The 23,029-nt window shown below is 38.3% G+C and overlaps 1 protein-coding gene across 6 annotated transcripts in view; it reads right to left on the bottom strand.

Moving 5' to 3' along the window:
* The window catches only part of CCDC171 (coiled-coil domain containing 171), a 304,004-nt gene that overhangs the window by 32,481 nt on the left and 248,494 nt on the right, over window positions 1-23,029 (bottom strand). For 5 of the 6 annotated variants that reach the window (XM_084777633.1, XM_084777635.1, XM_084777632.1 and 2 more), the window contains one exon: window positions 19,037-19,189. In XM_084777633.1, coding sequence (XP_084633759.1) covers window positions 19,037-19,189 — 153 coding nt within the window. Of the gene's footprint in view, window positions 1-19,036; window positions 19,190-23,029 lie in introns of those variants that run through there. The other variant, XM_084777636.1, reaches the window with a different exon arrangement.

The following is a 23,029-nucleotide window of genomic DNA, read 5'->3' as shown; positions in this document are numbered from 1 at the left end:
TCACAGAAATCGCCAAGGCTGGCAGTGTGCACGTGCAAGTCCAGGACTGAGGAAGCAGACAGCAGGGCCCCTGATGTGCACTGGCCAGCCAGGGTGGCCTACTCTGCAAGTCCTTGGCCCCACTGCAAGACCCTGCTCAAAATATAAGGGAGACAACTGTTCTGCAGAACACCTCCCCAGGCTGACCTCTGGCCCCCACAGATACGCACGTATGTACACATGCTCTTCTACACATTACACAAATGCACATACACCCAAAAAAGTGAAAATAAAATTATATGAGCTTAATGAAGCAAATTAATAGATTGCTACCCTTACAAATACCATAACTGACAATTATGCATTTTATACTTAAAAAACAAGATTTTTAAGAATATCTGTGCAATTTATTTCTAAGTATGTAGCTAGACGGAATGTTTGGGGCTGCTATTGCCAACGTCTGTTCTTCAGCTGTACAGAAGAGGTCTTGAATTTTTATGAATTAACAATTAATCCAAACAAAATGATCACAATTGTCTCTTTTTAACACTGGATTTGGAAGGAGGATTTAAAGAAGGGAAGCCTGGCGTTGGGAGGTGTGCGGGGTCCCAGGCTGGAGGGGACTGTGTGGTCGTTCTATGCTTCCTGTCTATCCAATGAGGCTTTATGGGTACTAATTAAATGTAAAAACAAAACAAGTTCAACTGTATAAATAGTTAAATCACACCATGATCAAGAATTATTGAACCAAGTGGTAAGGGCTGAAATGCACTGTGAAAAAGCAGCACCATACAGTGATACTACAGGGAGGAAACACAGTTATAAAAGTTAACTGCTTCAGCAACCCTGCTTCAAATATCCTGCTTGGAAAGTAAAAGCATATATAATCCCATGTCACAAACTACTGTAATAGATGACTTGACACACACACACACATACCCACACACGTGATATAGATAGATAGATAGATAGATAGATATCTATATATATATATATACATAAAAATTATATAACCTGTTTAGAAAAAGAACAGCATATTTTTAAAAATTTGAGGATTTTGCATGTAAGTAAAGCTGTATCAATGTAATATCAATATAAATATGTGAAACTATGGTATTTCAAAACAGATTATTTCACAAAACCAAAATATTGTACAACCATAAGATGCGTAAAATACCAATATAGGTAGAAATACATTCATCCTTCAAAATTCTTTTGTTCTTGTACTTATTTAAAGAAAATGTTATATTATCAAGAAAAGTCAAAGCCAATTAGGATATGTATGATTTTAATCATAAAAATGTATCATATCCAATGTTACCCATAAGACACCTTTTCAAAGTGGATCCCAACTCCACAAGGGGTTAGCAATGCTGTATCCAAATAATCATTTTTAATGTGGAGAAAATAAAAGCTACACTGCATACAATCTATATGGCACATTTTCAACCAAAGTCATTATTTTCAACTAGAATTCAGCAGAGCTAAAATGATGAAGACTAGAAAAATAAAGCCCTATAACCTTCATTGGCCCTTTATCTTCTTGAAGGGTGCCATGCCCATTTGTGCAAGGCAAACACTGAGAATAAAAGGAAAACCAAAAGAATAAGCTGAATTTAGCTTCCATCAAAGTATGCCCTAAGCCAAAGTTCTGGAAAATGAACACAGCTATTTCTTCGCAATTTCTCAGCTACCATAGACTCCTAAGAACAAATGCAAGATATTGAGACTTCAAACCAGCCTAACATCGAAGGATACACCTTGAATTCTTTGTGCATAAAAGCAGCTTCAAAAGAAAAGAAGGAAGTCCTTTTGTTCTAGGTAAAAGATCATAACTGTAGACCTAAAGAAGCTGTCAGTCTTTATACACAGCCACTTTATACTGAAAAGGGGGAAAATCCATTTTTTAAAACACAGAAAACTATAAAACTTTTATTCATACTTAAATATACTCATCTCTTAAATGACCAGTGTAAACCTAGTCATTTTGAATGTTTTCCCACTATTGCATCACCTGAATTTTTTTTCCAGAAAGAATATATATTTACATCTTTATGGTATGGGTTTTATGCAAATAGTCAGTAGCTCTGATCTAGAGTCTGTCATCTTGGACATACTGCATACCTCCCTCTTTCTTTTATAAGTTTTATACATTTCTTTCATAAGTTTGACATGAAGATTAGCTCAAATAATAGATGAAATAAAGACAGATGTAAAGCATGTTTCCATAAAAATCTGGCGATATGAAAATGTTATGGACTGTTGCTGGATACCCACAGGAATATTGACTTCAACTCGATTTTGAATCAGGAGCCCAACACTCGCTTTCAAAACACAAATCAACTTATCTATACATGTGCCCACGCCCCATGAACCACCTGTGTGTGAACTCTTAACTCAATTGACCAAAGGCTGAGTTAGCTTGCTAATCATTCAATGAGTCTCATCAACAGAGAAGATGCTTCTCAGCCATGCACATCAATGACTTTAGTGGGAGATTTCATTTTAAAAAAATAACTTGGATCTGTCTCAGTTTTCAGTTTGGCATAAGCTGAATTTTTAAGCAGAGGGTTTTCACAAAGTTTATGAGATTTATGCCTTTTATATTTGTTGCTCAACTCCCTACAACGCTTATGGAGTGCCGCTTTCAGAAAGTTGCCTTTTTAATTATTGACTTTTGTCATTCATGTCACATAAGTTTATATGTCCGATTTTGAATGGAATTAAAACTACCTAAAATGCAGAACTATTCAGAGTATCTGCCTCAATTGTATTGAAAAGTCCAAAGTAGTGTAGCCATCAAATTATTACAACCTTTAGTTCCCCTGCAGGTGGGAGCAGACAAGCCTAATCAGCCTTCTCACCATGAGAAAAGCACTTAGGAAATGTTAAAATATTAAAAAACTATTTAATGAGGTCGGTTTCCTTCCAGAAGTAAACTGAGTTTGGGCCTGAACAAGCTTCAGGCCAAGGAAACTTCTAACGTAACATGTTTAAAACCAACCATTATTTCCCATGCTGAAAAAAAAAATTGCAATTTTATTTCCTAACAGCAAATGAAACTGTCAGGAAAATTTAGGTGTAATAAAGTTGGGTGGTTAAACCAACATGCTAGATTTAAAGTAAAACTGAATTAAAGGAGTTAAAAGTAACTCGTGTGTCAGTTTCCTTTCAGAAAACCCTACTCAAAAGTCACTGTTTTGAACAACTCGGGCTTCCTTGTTCTTGATAAAGTCGTTGACGGTGACACACACGAAACTGTGTGCTGAACAACATGCTGATGAAAATGGACTGCTTTTGGCAACTTTTCCACCTAAATAAAAAGTTGTCAAGCAGGGTGACTTTAGTGGTCCAGGGTCTTAAAATGGTGGACTCAGTCCAAGGTTAGCTAATAGCAGCTGACATGCCCTGGAATCTTGAGGCCTAAATCAACATTGTTTTCACAGCTGTAATTAGGCCACCTAATCAGAAGCACATTTGGACGGGACAGTTTCTGGAAGCCAGACATTACAATTTCTTATGCCTGGAGCACAGTGGCTCAGGAGAGGTCCGTATTTAATTCTGGGCTAAAAAGGGGTGGAGGGCAGTAAAATACGAAAGACCATTGAGATGAAGCAGGCCTGTGTGCTCTTGCCTTGACCAGCCTTGGCGCTCCCCCTCCCTGGCTCTCTGCTGAGTCCCCCCACTCTTAAGTGGCAGCTGTACACAGTAAGATGAAGGGCCCCTGCCAAGATCAACAGATGAGCTGGTCTGAACTGGCTCTCTGTGTGTTCTGATTGTAAATTGTGCTGGTGATGATTAGAGAACTCTAGCACAGGATGTCAACTCTTAAAAATCGTCCAGAGAAAAATCACATTTTTTTTTTAAGTTCAGGAAAAATGTTTTAACTTTTTTGTGGCTTGGTGCATAGTGTTGTGTCTATTACTTTCATATGATTCAAGTGAATTCACCCAAATTAAGCAACTCTGTTATTAAAAAGGAGTGCGGCTTGGCTCAGGGCAGGGACCTTCATCTTGGTCTGTCTATACCACAGTGCCGTGGAGAATGTTCTTCAGTGGCCCAGAAGCCATGTGTATCTCCCACCTGCCAACAGACTAGACTACTAAAATGAAGACAGTCCAGGATGCCACAGTCACATGTCATTAAGTGGCTGTGTTGGTAACATTAACACAACGAAATTGCCAGCTTCTCTGCAGCACTATTGTATTCTGTAACATTTAAACTTTCAACCCCAGAGGCCATTGTAAAACTATCAATATGAAGGCGCTAGTCACTGGAGTCTGATTACGTTTAGTTCTGCATTTTAATTTCATATGGATTCCATTAACCAAACCTTTTGCCTCATAGGCAACATTTTAATCAAATTACTATAATTTTCAAATACGTTACAATACTTTGACAAGTTAAAAGTTCACATTCCTAGCATATTAAATATCAAAAAAACTATGCATTAAAAAGGAAATATTTCTTACAAGTATACTAATCCATTTCCCAGTTACTTAGGGGACTTTTTGACTACCTAGTTATAAGTTATATTGTGAGGTTTATATACCTAGTATGTTTTTGTGAATGATTTCTTGGTGCATAATATAACTAAATTTAGAAATTTAGTTCATTTTATTGATGTAAGTTGAAGCAGGAACAACATAAAACATAGAATTCAGAATTTTAAATTGTTATTTATAACTCAAATAAAAGAATTTTAGAGTTGTGCAGGAATTCAGATTTCATTTCATTAAAAGTCTTCATTCTACATCCAGAAAAAACAAGACCTATGGAGACTGTGTGGTTTGCTTCCCAGAGCTTTGAGATGAGTCAGCAGGGAAATTTTCTCTGGAACCCAAATTTCCTGTGTCTTTGTGTCATATTGCTTTGCAGTGTAACACTTTGCCATCCTTTGTAAGAAGAATCCCACCCCAGCCAAGAACTCAATGAAAAAAAAAAATTAATGTGGTAAAGCACACATAACACAGAATTCACCATCTTACTAATTTTTAATCATCAAGTACATGTGCAGTTCTGTATAGCCACCTCGTTTCAGAGAGTTTCTTCACCCCAAGGAAACCCGGTCCCACTAAGCACTCACCTCCTTCTACTACAAATTGTCAACCATTAATCTGATTCCTGTCTTTATGGGTTTGCCAGCTTGGAACATTTCACATAAATGGAAGCAGACAATGGGTCTGTCCTGGTGTGTCTGGTCTTTTGTGCATATTGGAACATGGATTAACCCTTCATGGCACCTTGGGGTTGGAGAGATGGCTCAGCGGTTTAGAGTACTTGCCACTCATGCAGAGAACCTGGGTTCTGTTCCAAGCATGCGCACGGCAGCTCACAACTGCCTATAACTCCAGTTATGAAGGCTCTAACACCCTCTTCTGGTCCCCATTGCCACTGGGTGCACATACAATCATACAAACAATACAGTGCACATACAATCATACACGTAAAATTCATTTTTAGTATTTAAAAAAACTGTTTTGAGCCTTTATGTGTCTAGAAACAGTGTGTTATTATCTCTTCATCAACTGACTTATATTGAGCAAACCTCTTTGGCTACAGGAATAGTCATCTGCTAATATGCTGAAGTATTTTGTTTAAATAACTACATTGACTTCTTCTGGATATATATATATATATATATATATATATATATTAGACTTGCTGCATCAGATGGAAACTTCACATTTAACTTACTGAGGAGCCATCAAATGATGTCAAATATCTCCTAAGTGTCTGTTGAATACTTATGTTCTTTAGAAAAGTTGTCTACTAAAATCCTTTGTCCATTTACCCATTGAATTAAAGCGTTCTTTATATTCTCTGCATTATCTCAACTAGATATATAATTATAAATATTTTCTCTTGTTGATTATTACCTTTTCCCTGTCTTGCTTTTGTCTTTTCTCGCACAGAAGTTTGATTTTGAAGAATTCTAGTACATCTGGCTTTCTTCTGGCACCTACCCTTTTGTGGTTATATCTGTGCATCAGTTACCAAATGAAAGCACCTAGAGATTTAAACCTGTGGGCTTCTGTAGGTCATCTCATTGTGAGTCTTACACTCGGCTTTGATCCACCTTCAGTTAAGTTTTGTATGATAGGAAGTAAGTGCCCAAGACAATACAATTTAAAGCACGTATTTTTTTTCTCAGAGTTCAGAGATTATGGAAGAGGAGGCAGGAAATGTAAAAAGGTTTGGAGGACACCAAGAAAACAGGGCCTATAAATCAGCAAGATTGATGCAAATATGAGCTCTAAGAGACTGAGGCGAAATGCACAGGGCCTGCATGGGTCTGTAGCAGACGGGGTTCTAGAGCTGAAAGAAGTAGACACAGCCCCCATCCCTAACCTAGAAGCTGTCTCCAATTGAACCACTACAGATGAAAATTTAGCTTCCTCCAAGGGAGTCTTATTGAGGAAACACACTGGTGCTAAGGACAGGCTGCATGCCAGCAGTGCATGGCCAACAGAAAACCAACTCCATGGCAGCTTTGGAGGCTCCTTGTCTTATAATGTCATGTGAGGGTTTTTCCTTTTTTAAAAAAATTGCCATATTATTATTTTATTTGTATATTTTCTTCTCTCTTTTTTCCTATAAGGCCTTTATTATACATTATGGATTTCGTTTGATGTTTTAACGAGATCCCTAAGTATATGAATGAGTGAGTCTGTTTCTTGTTCCTTCTCTTGGGCTCTTTTCCATCTGTTTATTTGCTTCATTCTATTCCGATGTGTTATTTTTGTTTTATCTTTATATTCTATTATATTCCCTTCGAAGCCTGTTTGTTTCCTAATGAAGGACAGAGAGAAGGTAGCTCTGAACAAGAAGGGAGAAGGGGCAGAGCTGGGAAGAGCAGGAAACCATAATCAGGATATATTATGTGAGAAAATCTATTTTCAATAAGAAAGAAAAATTAGAATAACCTCTTAACTACAGCATTTTTGCTTGTCTGGTTGGTTGGTTGGTTTTGTTTTTTAGGACAGGGTTTCTCTTTCTAACAGTCCTAGCTGTCCTGGAACTCACTCTGTAGACCAGGCTGGCCGCAAACTCACAGAGATCCATCTGCTTCTGCCTCCTGAGTGCCGAGAATAAAGGCGTGCGCCACCATCATCTGATGTTAACTACAGCGTTTTTAAAAAGATGGTATAACTTAAATTTTTATTTTAAGTTATTCCATTTTATATAACATTTGATAAAATTTTTATGAAATGTATTCAATTTTATAAAACATAAACTATTAACCTTACAGTAATTTCAATCTCCTGGTTGTAAAATATGCTGTTGTATAAATCTGTGGCAAGTGGGCCAAAAAAACAAAACAAAACAAAAACCGGAACTTTAAAATGTCCTTTCTTAAATTTCATCAGAATTCTTAAATGTGTCACTCTGAAGATTACTCTCTTATCTCTCCTTGTCTGGATCTTTTTCCTGGTAAGGCAAAGGACAAATTTCTTTATTTTTCTGTGCTTAAATCTGACCCAGGGCCTATTACATAAGCATAGTAGAACTGCAACTCAACAGGCTCAATAAAGGATTTAAGTAAATGCACATTTGATAAACTGAGGGAAAAACCATTTATTTGTCTTTGTTGTGTAAATGCCTTGTGTGTGTATGTGCACCATGTGAGTGGCTGGTACCATGGAGTCCAGAAACTAAAGCTATAGATGGTTGTGAACCATCTGATGCAGATGGTGGGGACTGCACCCAGGTCCTCCTGAAGCGCTGTCAACGGCTGAGACATCTTTCCAGTCTCCAAAATACACTTTAAAGAATGAACTTCCTACTGGTTTATGTGAATTCCATCTCTACCTGAAATAATCCTCTCGTGCTCCCAGCTGTTGTAAGGCTGAGACACAGTTCCTGTTCATTTGTCCTTGCAGTGGTCACTACCAGGCATTTCCTGAGTAAACTATCTAGTCAGTTTCTGTGTGTAGAGCCAAGGGGCAGACACCAGTCAACAAACATAAGTTCTTTAAATGGTGTGTCAAAGCAATGCTCTGGCTTGCCACAACCGTTCTTGAAGTTTTGTCCCTTCTTATGAAGAATAATAATAAAGAAGAGAAGTCCCCAATCCATTTTATTTTACCATAGACATAATAGTATGTAAATTATTCTACTCAATCTTACTGTCATTAGGGAAGATCATGAAACACAGTTTGATGGGAATTAAACAGGAAAACGTGGTGTGGGTAAGTTCAGGGGGACTGTGGTTTGTGCAGAGGACATGATGAACAGTGAGTAGCTAGCTACTGGACAAATGTTAGAGAGGAAAGGCTCTTCCGATTATTATTAATGCAAATAGACCAGAGCCTCTTAAGGTCATGTGGTTGAAATAGACTATAAAACCAGACAGCGCAGCACCTCAAAGACTCCCAGTATGATAATACACAGTAATTTATTGTGTACTCAAACTTATGTGATGCCCAGACAAGAAAGGGGAGTGATAAAAGAGCACAGCAAAAGGGAGCCTTACGTCTGCCCGCTGGAGCTAGGGTAAATGCTGGATGGAGCCAGAATGTCTCTGAACGGTCAGGACAGAGGTCTTGCCCATTACTGGGAGAAACACACAAAACAAGAACTATGTCTTGAGTGAAGCTATTCCCTGGCCACATATGTGATACAGAAGGTAACTGGGGCACGAACATGGTGGGTAGACTGAAAAGGTAAAGGCTAGATCTGGGGATATTTACGTTCATCTTGCCACAAACGGTTTTGAAATTTCATCCCTTTTTTACAAAGTGTAGTGAAGAAGAGAAATGTTATTTTAATGTACATTTTTGTAGTACAGGGAAAGTCATATCCACAGTGGTGGCGGAGAGAAAGATGTAAGTGGGGATATTAGAACAGAACAGAATAGAATTGTCCAGGGCTGTGCACTGGACAAGGGATGTTGGTAAAAGTGAAATTTGGAAGGCAGAGCCCATCCATAGTTGGGTAGTATTCATTTGGGCACCTCAGTGAATTTGAAGTGTGTGCAGAGAATCTAAGTGTAGACATCTAGCAAGCAACTGATGCTCTAGAGAATGTAACTAAAAAGAGAAAGAAAAGAGTGAGAGGCTTCAGAAGCAAATTTAATTGTTATCATTCCTTGAAAACCAGACAGAATTAATTAAAACATCTAGTTGCCAAAATCCTACATACCATTCTTTTTTTTTAATATTCTTTATTTTTTTGAAGTATTTATTATGTATACAGTGTTCTGCCTGCATTTATACCTGCAAGCCAGAAGAGGGCATTAGATCACAGTACAGATGGTTGTGAGCCACCATGTGGTTTCTGGGAATTGAACTCAGGACCTCTGGAGGAGCAGTCAGTGCTCTTAACCTCTGAGCCATCTTTCCAGCCCCTACATACCATTCTTATACTTGTTTATCTATATTTATAATGCTTCATCAATGAAGGGTACAACTCTACAAAGTCATATATATTATGCATACAGGTTTAGTTATTTACAAGATAATATATAATATTTATTATATAAGTATATACATATAAATATAAAAGTTGTATCATACTCAAAAGTCACAAACCTGATAATGCATCAGGTTTTAAATTTTTTTATTATTTTATGTGTATGGATGTTTTTCCTGATTGTATGTCTGTGCACCATCGGCCTGCCTAGTGCCTGTGGAGGTCAGAAGAGGATATCAGATGCCCCGGATCTAGTGATACAGGAGGTTATGAGGCACCATGTGGGTGCTTGAATCAAACCCAGGTCCTCTGGAATAGCAGCCAGTGTGGTTGATCACTAAGCCAACTGTCCAGATCCAAAAGTAATCCTCCTTAAAAATAGCACGGAAAGCACTAGAAGTGATAAAGTGAGGCCAATGCAATGTGTGCTGTGACCTCCAACCCTGTTTACTGTGCAAAAGAACCCTCAGGTTTTTAGAATATTCAAAACCTCTAAATGAAGATCAAAGGTAAAGTTTGCGTGTTGGCCGAGCTGTCATTGCGGGTATTTTGCGCTTCTCTTATTTAGTTTTCTATTAGGATCCGAACCCAAAGATCAACGCAGGAGCTTGAACAAGCAGGGGATCCAGTCGACTTACTTAGTACGTAAGCAGTGTCTACATGGATTCTTAGCGTCTCTTCAGCCAGGTGGGGTGGTGCACGCCTGGAATGCCAGCACTCAGAGAAGCAGGGGCAGGCGGATCTCTGTGAATTTGTGACCAGCCTGGTCTACAAAGTAAGCCCAGAATAGCCAAGGCTACACAGACAAACCCTGTCTCAAAAAACCAAACCAAAACAAAATAAAACTAAAAATAAAACAAACAAACAGTTACCAGAGATAACTCAGTCAGAGAATTTCTCAAGATCAGAGCCTTTCATTGTTCGTGGACCACTGATCTGGCCCCACATCCTGTTGTGTAGCTCTGAGAAACTCCCTATATCCTCCAGGGTTGGCTCCCACAAGTCCCACCCACATAATACTGGATGTCTTTCAACTTGTAAGCATGAAGCGCTTTCCCCTATCAGCTCCTAAGTCACCTTTAGTATCTCAATGGCGATTTCAGTTCCTGCGATGGGTGAGGCTTTTCCTGACTTCAGTACACCAGCTATGGCTGCCTGCTCCTCTCTCCCTACAGTGTTGTAATGGGGACGAGCTGCCTTGTTCCACACTTCAGTTTCATAGGACAGCACCAGACCCGGGATCAGAGTAATCTGGGTGAGTTCTAGCAAGGAATGGTGCGGTCCCCAGGATCCACACTCTGCACCAGTGTACAGTGTGAGCTCTCTTAACACATGATGTCATGGCTAACAGTTGCTTGCTCTATTTTTTTGCTTACACATGAAAAGATTTCCTCACAATTATGATATTTTAAAGCTTAGCTACATAATACGTGAATAACAGAAAAGTCTGTTTTTATGTAGGCAAGAGAATCGGCATTTACTACGCACCTACTAATATGTCATACATTGTCTTTGTTTTATTCTTTTAACAACTTTACAATGTAGGCGCTTCCATCTAAATATTAAAGGCAGCAAAAGTGATGCTTAGAGTGTTCGCCTGAACGACAAACAACAGTGTCAGGGTGTATAAACAGGCCTGTATTACTCGAAAGCCTCGGAGGAGAGGCCTGGGAGAAAGTGGTGGTGACAGTAAGGGATGTGTTGGAAGACAGAACTTGTCAATAGGATCCCAAAATGACCAACATAAGCACTAGAGACACCAAACACAGACATCAAGGGCATGATGGCTAGAAGCATGCTCAAATCAGATTATAAAATAAAAAGGGAACTGATTGTGTAAGAGCAGAGTGGAAACACATGGAGGCAGGGTTGGAGTAGCCATTAACAGGAAGTCTGGGGTTCTATTGTAGACAGCTGTTTGGGTCCAGTGACTTTAACAGCGAGAGGGTATATAACCCAAGCAAGAATATATTATTATCGTATCAGTCAAAATTCACAATATAACTTCATTCATTAAACAAACTATTATACAGAAGGCTCATCCCTCACACACACACACACACACACACACACACACACACACACACACACACACAAATCTTTGGATTGTTTTTCCCTTTTAACAAGCTATCAAATCATTACAGAGTCTCTCACAGACATTCCTGACCTTCTCAATACCTCTGACAACGTTAGGCAGGGTGACCTCTCCCTCACCTGCGTTCCCAGGGACTTTCTATGCCTGGTTTTGTGTTTGTTATGGTCCCAGGGAAGAACCGGAAACCACAAAGGCAGAGATCACAGCTTAGCCATCTTAATCTCCATGCTTCAAATGATGCCCACTCGGAAGACAAGTTATAAAATGATCTATGCATAACAGACACAGGAGTGCACCGAGCCCGCAGAGGGCCACGCTAGCAAACAGTCAGTTTTGCAGACAAGGTGGTACAAAGTAGTAACTCTGTTTTTCTGATGTATGAAACACCTATGTCAGAAGGCATTAATATTCCCCAATATTAAATGAGGTATAGCAACGCTGAGGTTAAAAAGTTTACCCAAAAAGGTAAAGAAATTTCTATCTAGGATGCCATGCCCTGACATTGTGGTCCCCAGCATTCCTAGTGTATACAGCATGCTATCCCTAAGATGAAGAACCCCTGAAAAACCTATCTCTTGAATTTGTTACAACTGAAATATCTTGGGAAAATACCAGAAGGCCCTGCCGAGGGCTCTGAAGAACAAAGGAAAGTGAGCGAGTTTGGAGAAGAGAGGCAGCCTGGAGATGTGCTCCCCAGGACTGTGCGGCTCCTTTGTTCTCACTTCCTTACAAGGAAGCATCTCTGGCCAGATCACTATCTAACGGGGTCCTGAGAGCCAAGGCTGGGCTTAGAGGAAAATCTCCATTCCTTCCCTTTTTCTCTCTGTCCCCACTTTGTTTTAAGCCTCGGCAACTGTATGGCAGCGTAGACAGATAAATTTCTAAGAGAATCTCATCTTTAGGGCAAGAGATTGGGCAGGAAAGAAAGCCCTGGAAGTTGGAGGCTTGCGGGAGGGATATCCAAGAGAGGAACCAGAGAAAAGGGGCTTCATTTAAAGAGCACTCCTGCATTACGCATCACTGGGACAAGCCTACAACAGCAAAAAAGTGGGTCTGAAAACTGAAGCCCAGTTTAAGTCAAGCGCCAGGTGTTAAAACAACTCTTGAGTAGTGCACATAGAGGGCGTCCTTAGAGCACTTTAAAATACTATGGACATTATGCAGACAGTACTAAAAGCACAGGTCCCAGGAAGTGTTTTCTCAATCTGTAGTTTGAACTTAACTTTGTTAGGTGGCCAGTAAATGGAAAAATATAATCCCTAACTACGTTCTAAATATGTGTCCTTACACCCACAGACAAGGACAGTCCTCACTCCTCACCAAGGAAACTTCTTTGGGATGTGACAGATAGAAACCGTTACAGACAACCACAACCATCAAATTAAAATCGTGGAGCCCAGTCACAACCCATGCATCTGACAACAAAATTCCTGTATCGAAGCCCAGACCCTTGAGGAAAAGGGAGGTGAAAAGATTCTAAGAGCCAGAGGAACAGGGAGTTTTTCATGAGACTGTGTCGCCTAGTACTGTCAGAAGCTACATCCATAAAATTCCACCAACATAACTTCCTAGCATGTTCTGAGCAAGGACAGCACCAATAAATATGCCAAAGTAGATAGGAAAAAGCCCATAAGACCTCACCCCTACACAAAGAACTACAGGTGACTAAGGAGTGCTGAGAGTGGGAGAAATAGTCTTCCCCAGGGAAGAGCACACCGCTGTGTGCAGATAGGATGGATACATAAATACAGACTAAGTAGACTGTATTTACATATTCAGGAATACTATATTATTATATTTAGAAATACATAACATATATTAATGACAAAAGGCCATGAATTGTAAAGAAACCAGGGAGGAGGATGTGGGAGGGTTTGGAAGGAGGAAAAGAGAAGGGAGAAATGAGGTAATTATAATGTCAAAACTAATATTAAAAACATAATTTTAAAAAGAGAGAATACATAGGGACATGTAGGAATTACTAAATACTTGCATTAGGAAGTAACACATCACTTTCCATTTATGATTTCTTGGTTAAACAACTCACCTACTAAAGTCTAAATTATAGTGCTAGGAGAAATGCAATCTCCTATATGACTAAAAAGACAAGAAAAACTTTAGAATATCTACCATAAAAAAATAAGTGAAGAAGTGACAATCTTACCATTTCTTCTAGCAAGAAAATTAATCAAATTATTGATAAATTATAAAAATATCAATATGTAATAATAAGTCAAACCATGCAATATGTAAAATGTTCAAGAAATAGTATAAACTACTCAACACATCAAAAATAAGAAAGTTGGCCATAATCTTAGAAAAGAAGACCACAGGGCTGGAGAGACGGCTCAGCCATTAAAGGGTAGGACCACAACTAAAACATAAGAAGACAGTAAGCATATGATACTCCCAAGATGAAGCAAGATAGTGAAATTATAGAAAGAGACTAAAGCAGCTAGTGACACACTTGAAATGAAGGAAAGCATAACATTTTTCAACAGAGAAAATTATAAAAGGAACAAATTCGAAATTTTACAAGTAAAAAATATAGCGTGCTGAATTAGATTTTATTATATATGCTTCACAGAAGATATGACAGAGGGAACATCTATATAGCAGCCCTGTGTGAATTCGCAGAATTCATCCAATCCAAACAATGGGAAAATAAAACAGGAGAAAAGGAGAGAAGGAAAGAAACCTTAAATACAACTTGGTTTGGGGGGATTCTGAGAACCAATGGCTGGAGACCTCCATGTCTGGGGAAAGGTCTAAGTGCTAAGATTCAGGGAACTCACTGACCCACAAAAACCCAACAGCTAACTAAGCAGCGACATATTACAATCAAACTGGTAAAAACAACCCAGAAAAAAATCCTGAGTGGAGGTTGAGAAAAAATGAGATAATAGATGTAGAGAAGCAATCATTTGAGTGACTGCAGATTTCACACCAGAAACCAGAAAGAGAAAAGGATTGCTCTCAATAGAAGACTCTATATTCAATAAAAATGCTTTTTAAAAAATAAAGTGAAATAAAAACATTGTAAAATGAAAAAGAACTAACAAAATCCATTATAATATTGAATTCTAAAATGAATGCTTAAGAGTTTTTCTCAGACCTAAGGAAAAAAGAAACAGGTCAATTTGGGTCAATTGTGATATAATCATGAGAGAACAAATATCTTACATCCTAACAGGGATTTTTTCTTTTCTTTTTTTTTTTTTTTCTTTTTTTTCTTTCTTTTCCTTTTTTTTTTTATTTTTTATTTTTTTGAGATTAAAATACAATTACATCATTTCTTCCCCCCCCACCCCCCGACTTTCTTTTTCACCCTCTAAATCCTCCTATATACTCCTTCTTCTCTTTGAAGTTCATAACCTTTTTTTATTAACTGTTATTACATGCATATATGTCTAAGTATATAAATATATATTCCTAAATAAACCTGCTCAATCTAGATATTGCTAGTTGTATGCATGTTTTTCAGGGCTGACCATCTAGAATTGGATAGCTGGTTTGGGGGCTCTTCCCTGGAGAAGACTATTTCTCCTGCTCTCAGCATTCCTTAGTTGTCTGCAGTTCTTTGCGTAGGGCTGAGGCTTTGTGAGCTTTTCTCCATCGACTTGCTGTGTTTATTGCTGTTGTCCTTGTTTAGTTCACAGTTGGGCAGCTATGTTGGTGAGATTTTACTAGGAAACACAATCTCACAACAAACTCCCTAGTTCTCTGGCTCTTACCATCTTTTCAGGCCCTCTTCCACAGCATTCCCTGAGCTTTAGACAAGGAAGTGTTTTGTAGATGTATCCATTAGAACTGAGCTTCAAACTCAGCATTTTGGGTAGGGTAGTTTTCTGTAATGATCCGTGATTTGGAGTGAAGGTGCCTTGTAAGATTTTTATACTTTCTTTGAATAGATTAATAACAACTTTAAGATATAAATATATGTAGATATGTAGGTATATATCTACATATCACTAAAATAATGAAAATATATATATGAAGCCAGTAGACAAATTAAAATGGAATGATGAAACAAATTCAAACAATCAAAGAGTTAAAAAAAAAAAAGGAAATACAAAGAAACAAATATTTTTAAATGGAGGGGGGAAAATCCAAGTCTGTCAGTAATATATTAATTATAAAGGGCCTAATTACTTAATTAAAAATCAGAGACTGAAAATTGCATAAAGGAAAACAAGCCATTTCTTTCTAGAAGAAACTCACAGTAAATATAAAACATGGGTAGATTTACATTTCTTAAAAGGATTGTAAGAAGACATGCTGTGCACCAAAATTATAAAAGTAGAGTATATTACACAGGATTTAGGAAGTCTGTATTTTGGGGACCTCAAGACAATAGAGTACTGACATTACTTTGCAATAGTGTAAAGAGTCAGTTCCTCATACCCAACAACACCTTACTTAAAGAGTTTTTGTTAAGGTAACCAGTGTCTTCCACTGGTCAAGTCTAAAGGATACTTTCAAACTCTGTTCTACTGTACTTCCAAAGCACCTGACACTACTGACTACAGATTCTTCTTGCAATATTTTATCCCCATGGTATATTTTTTAATTTTCTTTCACAGCCTCCTTTATAACTTTGCCTTATACTCAAGAATTATAAGTTCAATTTCCTAGCTTTATCCTTTTTTTTAGACTGGACTTTAAGAATGTGTTAATGAAAAAAAGAGAAAGACCTCAGTTTTTGGAATACACTGATACTGTCATAGATAGAAAAGTACATACTGAAGCTACAGTACAAAATAGAACAAAATGATACCACTGCAGTGTTAGGCTAGCAAATAAGTTTTCTGAGGTGATGCAATCAAATTTCTTTCTATCTGAATAGACATTATTAAACTAATAGGAGAGAGAGAGAGAGAGAGAGAGAGAGAGAGACAGAGAGAGACAGAGAGAGACAGAGAGAGAGAGACAGAGAGAGAGAGAGAGAGAGAGAGAGAGAGAGAGAAGAGAGAACCAGGCAAAGTCCAAAGCACATGATCGGGAGCAGAACTATCATCCTCATTTGCAGTTGGACATTCTGAGATGCAAACCCCACTGCTGGCAACGGACAGAACTAGCTGCTGCTGCTGAGGCACCCTATCCTTCTAACTTGCATGTGAGTTAAAATCTTAGAGCTGATAGTTACATGTGAGAACAACAAGAAAACAGCTTAGGAATTACATTTATAAAATAAGCCACTAAACCAATAAAAATAAGCACCTACTTCTAGATTTCTTACTATAAAAATAAGACCCTATGTACAAAAAAACACTGCATTTTTAAAACAACAAAAATTTACTTACTATGTGGGTATAATTTATATTATAATTATATTTATAATTTATAACTATAAATTTCTGCCATAAAAGTCATGTTAATTTTGTAATGTTAACTGAGTAAAACACCTAATGGGTACACCCTCAAAGCTAAAGCTCTTACCCACCAAACAGTCCTGCCTCTCATCCATACCACACATCTAGGACTTGTTCTTCTCCCTCCCTCAGAGCTCCTAAGTCACATTAGGAAGAGCACATGCAAATGCCTTGACAAACAAATCATCATGAAAATGCACATACATAAAGACACTGAGCTGCACAGCCTTCTCCCAGGATGAGACACCCCATCACCTGGAGGATACATGTTCCCTTCTTGAGAACCATTGTCAGAATAAACAAATCTCACTTGTGAAGTGATGAGCAAGGTGAGTTCAAACCAGAAAGGCAGCACACTATGGGCATCATATTAAGCATAATTTCATCAAAAATGTAGTTGTAAAAAAAATAAGAATTGGAGAAACAATTTCTGTTCATCAAGTTTTGCCTTTCTTTTTTTTTAAATTTTTATTAATTTATTCTTGTTACATCTCAATGGTTATCCCATCCCTTGTATCCTCCCATTCTTCCCTCCCTCCCATTTTCCCCTTATTCCCCTCCCCTATGACTGTTCCTGAGGGGGATTACCTCCCCCTGTATATGCTCATAGGGTATCAAATCTCTTCTTAAAATACAAGCCATTAGTTTTATGTGACTGATAGTAAGAAGCAATAAGCGTTGGAGCAACTCAACCCAGGTAACGTAAGCTATACAGTATAATGTCATAGTAACCAATGAGATCAGAGAATGAACATGAAGGAAGGTGAATATGTAAATTCAAATATTCAGCTATGCAATGTTCCCTCTTCAGCTTAATTTCTCTTAGTAGAGGCCAAAATAGCATTAAGATCTCATTTTTAATAATCTAATAAAGTCATATAAAATTGAACTAACATCAGAGGACCCAAGTAACTGGCTTTTAACGTTTATTAGATAAATTCTTAATATTTATCTTCATAACTATTAGGCATCAACTGTGGCCAAGCTGCTCTTGGCCCAGGGAGTCTTTGCGGCAGTAAGGAATACACCCAAAGTGTTTGTATTTGTAGAGCTTATCTTAAGTTCGACTGAGGGCAGGGAGCAAATAGACATTAAACAAATACGCAAAATACCCCATGGGGCAGTGGACAGCGAGAGCTATGGCAAAAATTGCAAATCAAGAAAGGTAGACGATATTACAGGCAATATAGGGCAAAGAGGCAGAGAAGAAAGGGACAAGGAGCCTGCCAGAGAGATGGTTAGTGGCTTGGATTCCAAATACCACAGTCCCAAAGGCATTGCTGGAATGCTGGCAGTGGAATGGAAACTGAGAGAGAGAGAGAGAGAGAGAGAGAGAGAGAGAGAGAGAGAGAGAGAGCCCAACTCCACCTCACCCACCTAAGGTCAGTCAGGTTAACTCCTGTTCTATTTGACATCATCATGTGAAATGAGTCCACAGCTAAATGTCAAAATGGTAGGTTTTCCTTAGGAGTCACCTCAATGTATCACAACCCAATCAAAAAAGGAAGACATATGCTCCACTCACTAACAACCCTCTGAATGTCTGTTACACTCTACCACATCACACGTACATTCATAGTATAAAACTCCCCTAATACGTATCCCAAATGCAGAATTTTTTTTTTTTAGTTTTAAATTAGCCCAAATTTCATCATGGCTAAAATTTTAAGACATAAAATGAGTGCTGAAACAGAATTTTAATCATATAGATGAATCACAACATGGATCTTTAGCTAGGCATGTATTATGAATAAGTCTAGTTTTCTACAGAGAATAATCACATGTTCTAATTACCATTTTGGTTATACGCATAATTAATAATATTCTGTCTTAATGGAACACACTGAATCTTCAGACAGTTATAAGCTTAACTATGCATACTGCCAAACCCAACTGTCAGCCGCACTGCCAAACAAAGGAATCCTGATGCAGTATTTGAGTTTGAGCTTGATAACAATATGCATATTTTTGCACATGATACAATGGAAAAATTAATTGCTTTTTTCTCTCAAATGTTTCTCCATACTAATTTTGTATTGATTGATCACTTATCCTAATTACACACATGGAGAGAGAGAGAGAGAGAGAGAGAGAGAGAGAGAGAGAGAGAGAGAGAAACATAAGTATAAATTTGTCCAATACCCAAAGAAGACAAAATCCTGTGGCCAGGACTCACCGACTGTAAGCTCTCATTCTCTCTTAGACAAGCTGTGTGGAGCTCAGACTTGAGGGTTGCGATGTGATTGCGATGTGATGTCATTTCTTTCTCTAATGTAGAGATTCTCGCACTTGCAAGCTGGTAGACATCCATGAAACTTTTAATCATGGCCTGAAGAAATCAAAATAATGCCATATAAAATTCAAATGAAGTTGTCCCTAAAGCAGACTTTCTATACCTTGAAAGCAAAATTATTAAAATTTAAAAATAAGCAACATTTATCGTTTCTGGAAAATCAAGCTGAACCTCACATTTTATACTGAAAAGAGTCACTAAGAAAGCTTTGGGATGGGATGGGATGAGATGGAGAGACAGCTCAGGGGAGGACGTGCTTGCCCACAGGCCTAAGAAGCAGAGTTTAGTCCCCCAGTGCCCATGTAGAAAGTTGGGTGTGGTAACACACATTTATCATCCCAGTTTCGGGGAGACACAGGAATATTCCTGGAGCTCACTGGTCACCACCTACCCTAATACTCTGTCTCAAAAAACAAGGGGAATGGCACCTGAGGAAAAAGATTGGACTCCACATGCATACATGTGCATGTACACCCCCACATATGTATTCACACTTGCACACAAAGGCATGTGCACATGTGCATATATGTGGGTTCACACACACACACACACACACACACACACACACACACACACACACACACACACACACACACACTCGGGCGAGGGGGGGGAGAGAATAATTGATTCCTCATTCCAGAAGATTTATTTAAATGAGAAGTACTTTGATCTCTTGTGCTTAAAATTTAGAGCACAGGTTTTCAATACGGCACACTTATTTTCTGTACTAAAATTAAATTCAGGTTGTAATTTGACCTAAATTTCAATCTTATAAGAGACAGCACATGGATATATGAATAACATATTAATATTTCATAATGAGCTGAGTTAGTTACACTTTCAGTCTACCTCACAAATGTTTTGAAACAGAAGAACTCAGATAATCCTGTGACAGACTACTGAGTCCTATACTGAAGGAAGTTTAATTATGTCCATCATAAGACAGAGAGGTGTCTTCAGGTACAGCCTGCATAATAATAGTACAGGCAGGTGCTGGCTCACTTAACATCTCCTCTAAACAGTGTAGATTCAGAGGATGCTGATCTCTGTGTCATGGCTGAACTGTAGTCTATAGACTTTTTCTTAAAAGAAATCTTCGGTGGATTTTAAGCCCATGGGATTCTATTATACCCTCTTCAACTAATCTTTCAAAATGCTTCAAGTACATCAACACCAATGCAAACATTTCAAAGATATGTCCAAAAACAGTATCATAGTATTTATGAGGGGAAAGTTCCTACTATAGACATAACACGGTGAGAGATAGAGCCTAAGAACGTGTAAATTACATTCTCATGGTCTGAATGGAGACAGTGCTTGCTGCACAGACCAGGTATTTATTTCAGCAAGGTTTAATGCATGTGAAAAAAGAAATTTTTGTGAACAAGTAAGTACTACGGTTCAGTGTCTGAGAAGCAGACTAGGCGAATGACTAGAAAATTCAGAGCTTTTACCTAATAAATTCCTACTTGCCCTCAAACATCCTCCTCAGACAGCATCCCTTTCAAGAACCATCTACAAAGGCCAAAAGATGGTAGTTAGCTTCCATCCTAGCTCCCTGTGGGCTGCTCACACCAGCTTTGATTGTCGCAGTCACTAGAGACATTTATTACTTGCACATGTTTTTCTTCTTTACCAGAGAAGCAGTCCGTGAGGCGAGGCTCCGTCTACCCGTCTGTACTCTCGAGAGAGTAATCCTTGTCGAATATTTGTTTGAGTAAGTGACTCAAATGAACAAAGTGACAACTTTTGAAGAATGTATTAATTAAAAAATAGAAGAGATGAAAAACTGCAATCTACCTATCACTGTAAATTACCTCAAAGAAAAGAATAAAGATGCTTGGAAACTATAATCTTAATGTCCAAGCTAATGAATAAATTATTGATCACACTTTTTATCAAGTGGAAGGAAAAAAAGGCATAGCTTTAGGTATGAAAGCAAGTTCATAAGTGTAAATTCTCTGCCCAGTCATGATACAGCCTGGTGTGTGGGTAGGTATCCCACGTCCTGCACTACCCCATCTTGAGTTATTTTAAGATACATTTGTATCTAATACTAACAAGGTATTTCCTGGGGTGTCAAAAGCATGTAAAACTCAGACACAAATGAGGCTAGACATGCAACTCGGTAGCAGGTTTGCATTTAGCCCTGAGGTGGCAAAAATATCCAATTACATCGGTTTCTTCCTATGTCAAATCTCTCTTCATTGTTATGAGTTCATTTCTCTTCTCCAGTGAGATACTAAATCCACCCCGTTCTTACTCTGTTACATATGTAAGACTGTGTCCTCAGGAAATACCACGCCATCTCCAGGGCCTCCATCTCCTCCCTCGCAACAGGAATACAACAGGAATAAAAGTTACTCTCTTGTCAATTTCCAAAACTGTCGTTGTGGCCCAGATAATTAAAATACATAATGTTTATTAGTTACTTACTATAATCAAGAACTGCAGGACAAGCTTTGTTACATTTCTTTATAGTCATCTATATATATAGGGCAGATACAGCTTTAATCTGATTTTTCAGGGTAAAGCATAAGGACATTACCAAGCTAGCAATATGGTAGTAGGATTCAAATTAGGGAACATTTAGACCAAAGCTTTCCCCCTAACCCTTTGATTGTATTGTATCTCATAAAAGAAGGGCTTCTAAAAGTGATCAAATCCTGAATCTCACTGTAATACTATTGTTTGAATTTTAACCTCTGCAGTGAAATCCTAATGACATAACTCTGATAGGTGATTCACATATGTGTGTACATACACATATAAAGACAGCACATAAGAATATATTCTTGCTATATAAGGATCTAAAAGGTATAAATGACTGCAAGCATTCATACCCTCTTATTGAACAAAATGGGCAATTCTTCAATCAGCAAAATTATCTTAGATTATCACTTCACTGTTAAGTAACCAAATAATCAGCCTTTAATATTTTGAGATGAGACAGTTCAACATTTTAAAAGCAATCCTGCTTCCTAGATTTGTAGAAAGTATTTGCTAGAGTCTCATATGTAAAAGGAATACATAAGGTAGGATCCTTCAGAACTCACTTTTTAAAAACATAAGCCATTACATCAGAGAAATGCAAATCAAAACGACACTGAGATTCCATCTTACACCCATCAGAATGGCTAAGATCAAAAACTCAAATGACACCACATGTTGGCGAGGATGTGGAGAGAGAGGAACACTCCTTCACTGCTGGTGGGAATGCAAACTAGTACAACCACTTTGGAAAGCTATCTGGCGTTTTCTCAGAAAAATGGGAATAGGGCTTCCTCAAGACCCAGCTATCCCACTCCTTGGAATATACCCAGAAAATGCTCGAACACACAACAGGGACATATGCTCAACCATGTTCATAGCTGCTTTATACACAATAGCCAGAACATGGAAACAGCCTAAGTGTCCCTCAGTAGAAGAATGGACTAAGAAACTATGGTACATTTACACTATGGAGTATTACTCAGCTATTAAAAACGAGGAATTCCCGAAATTTGTGGACAAATGGATTGACCTAGAAATTATCATAATGAGTGAGTTCACCCAGAAGCAAAAAGAGACAAACGGTATATACTCACTTATATCAAAACACTAGTCCAAGGGATACGTCCCATGAAAAACCTTACTTACCAAGAAAGTGGGTCAGAGGAGAGGACATCCTATTGAGACTTTAGGCGAGAGTAGCATGGAAGAATGGGGAAATAACAGGACCCACAGGGTCCTGGAAACCTACAAGAAGAACTTTATGACAGGCAGATCTGGGTCCTGGGGTCCTCCTCAAACTAAGGCACCAGCCAAGGAGAAATAGGCAGTAAACTTCAAACCCCTACCAAGACCTAGCCGACGAACATGATATTCTCCACTGTT

Source organism: Acomys minous (assembly GCF_964271855.1).
Source record: "Acomys minous genome assembly, chromosome: 1".
Classification (NCBI taxonomy): domain Eukaryota; kingdom Metazoa; phylum Chordata; class Mammalia; order Rodentia; family Muridae; genus Acomys; species Acomys minous.
The sequence above is the reverse complement of the archived record's forward strand: the minus strand, read 5'-3'. Positions and strand labels throughout refer to the sequence as shown.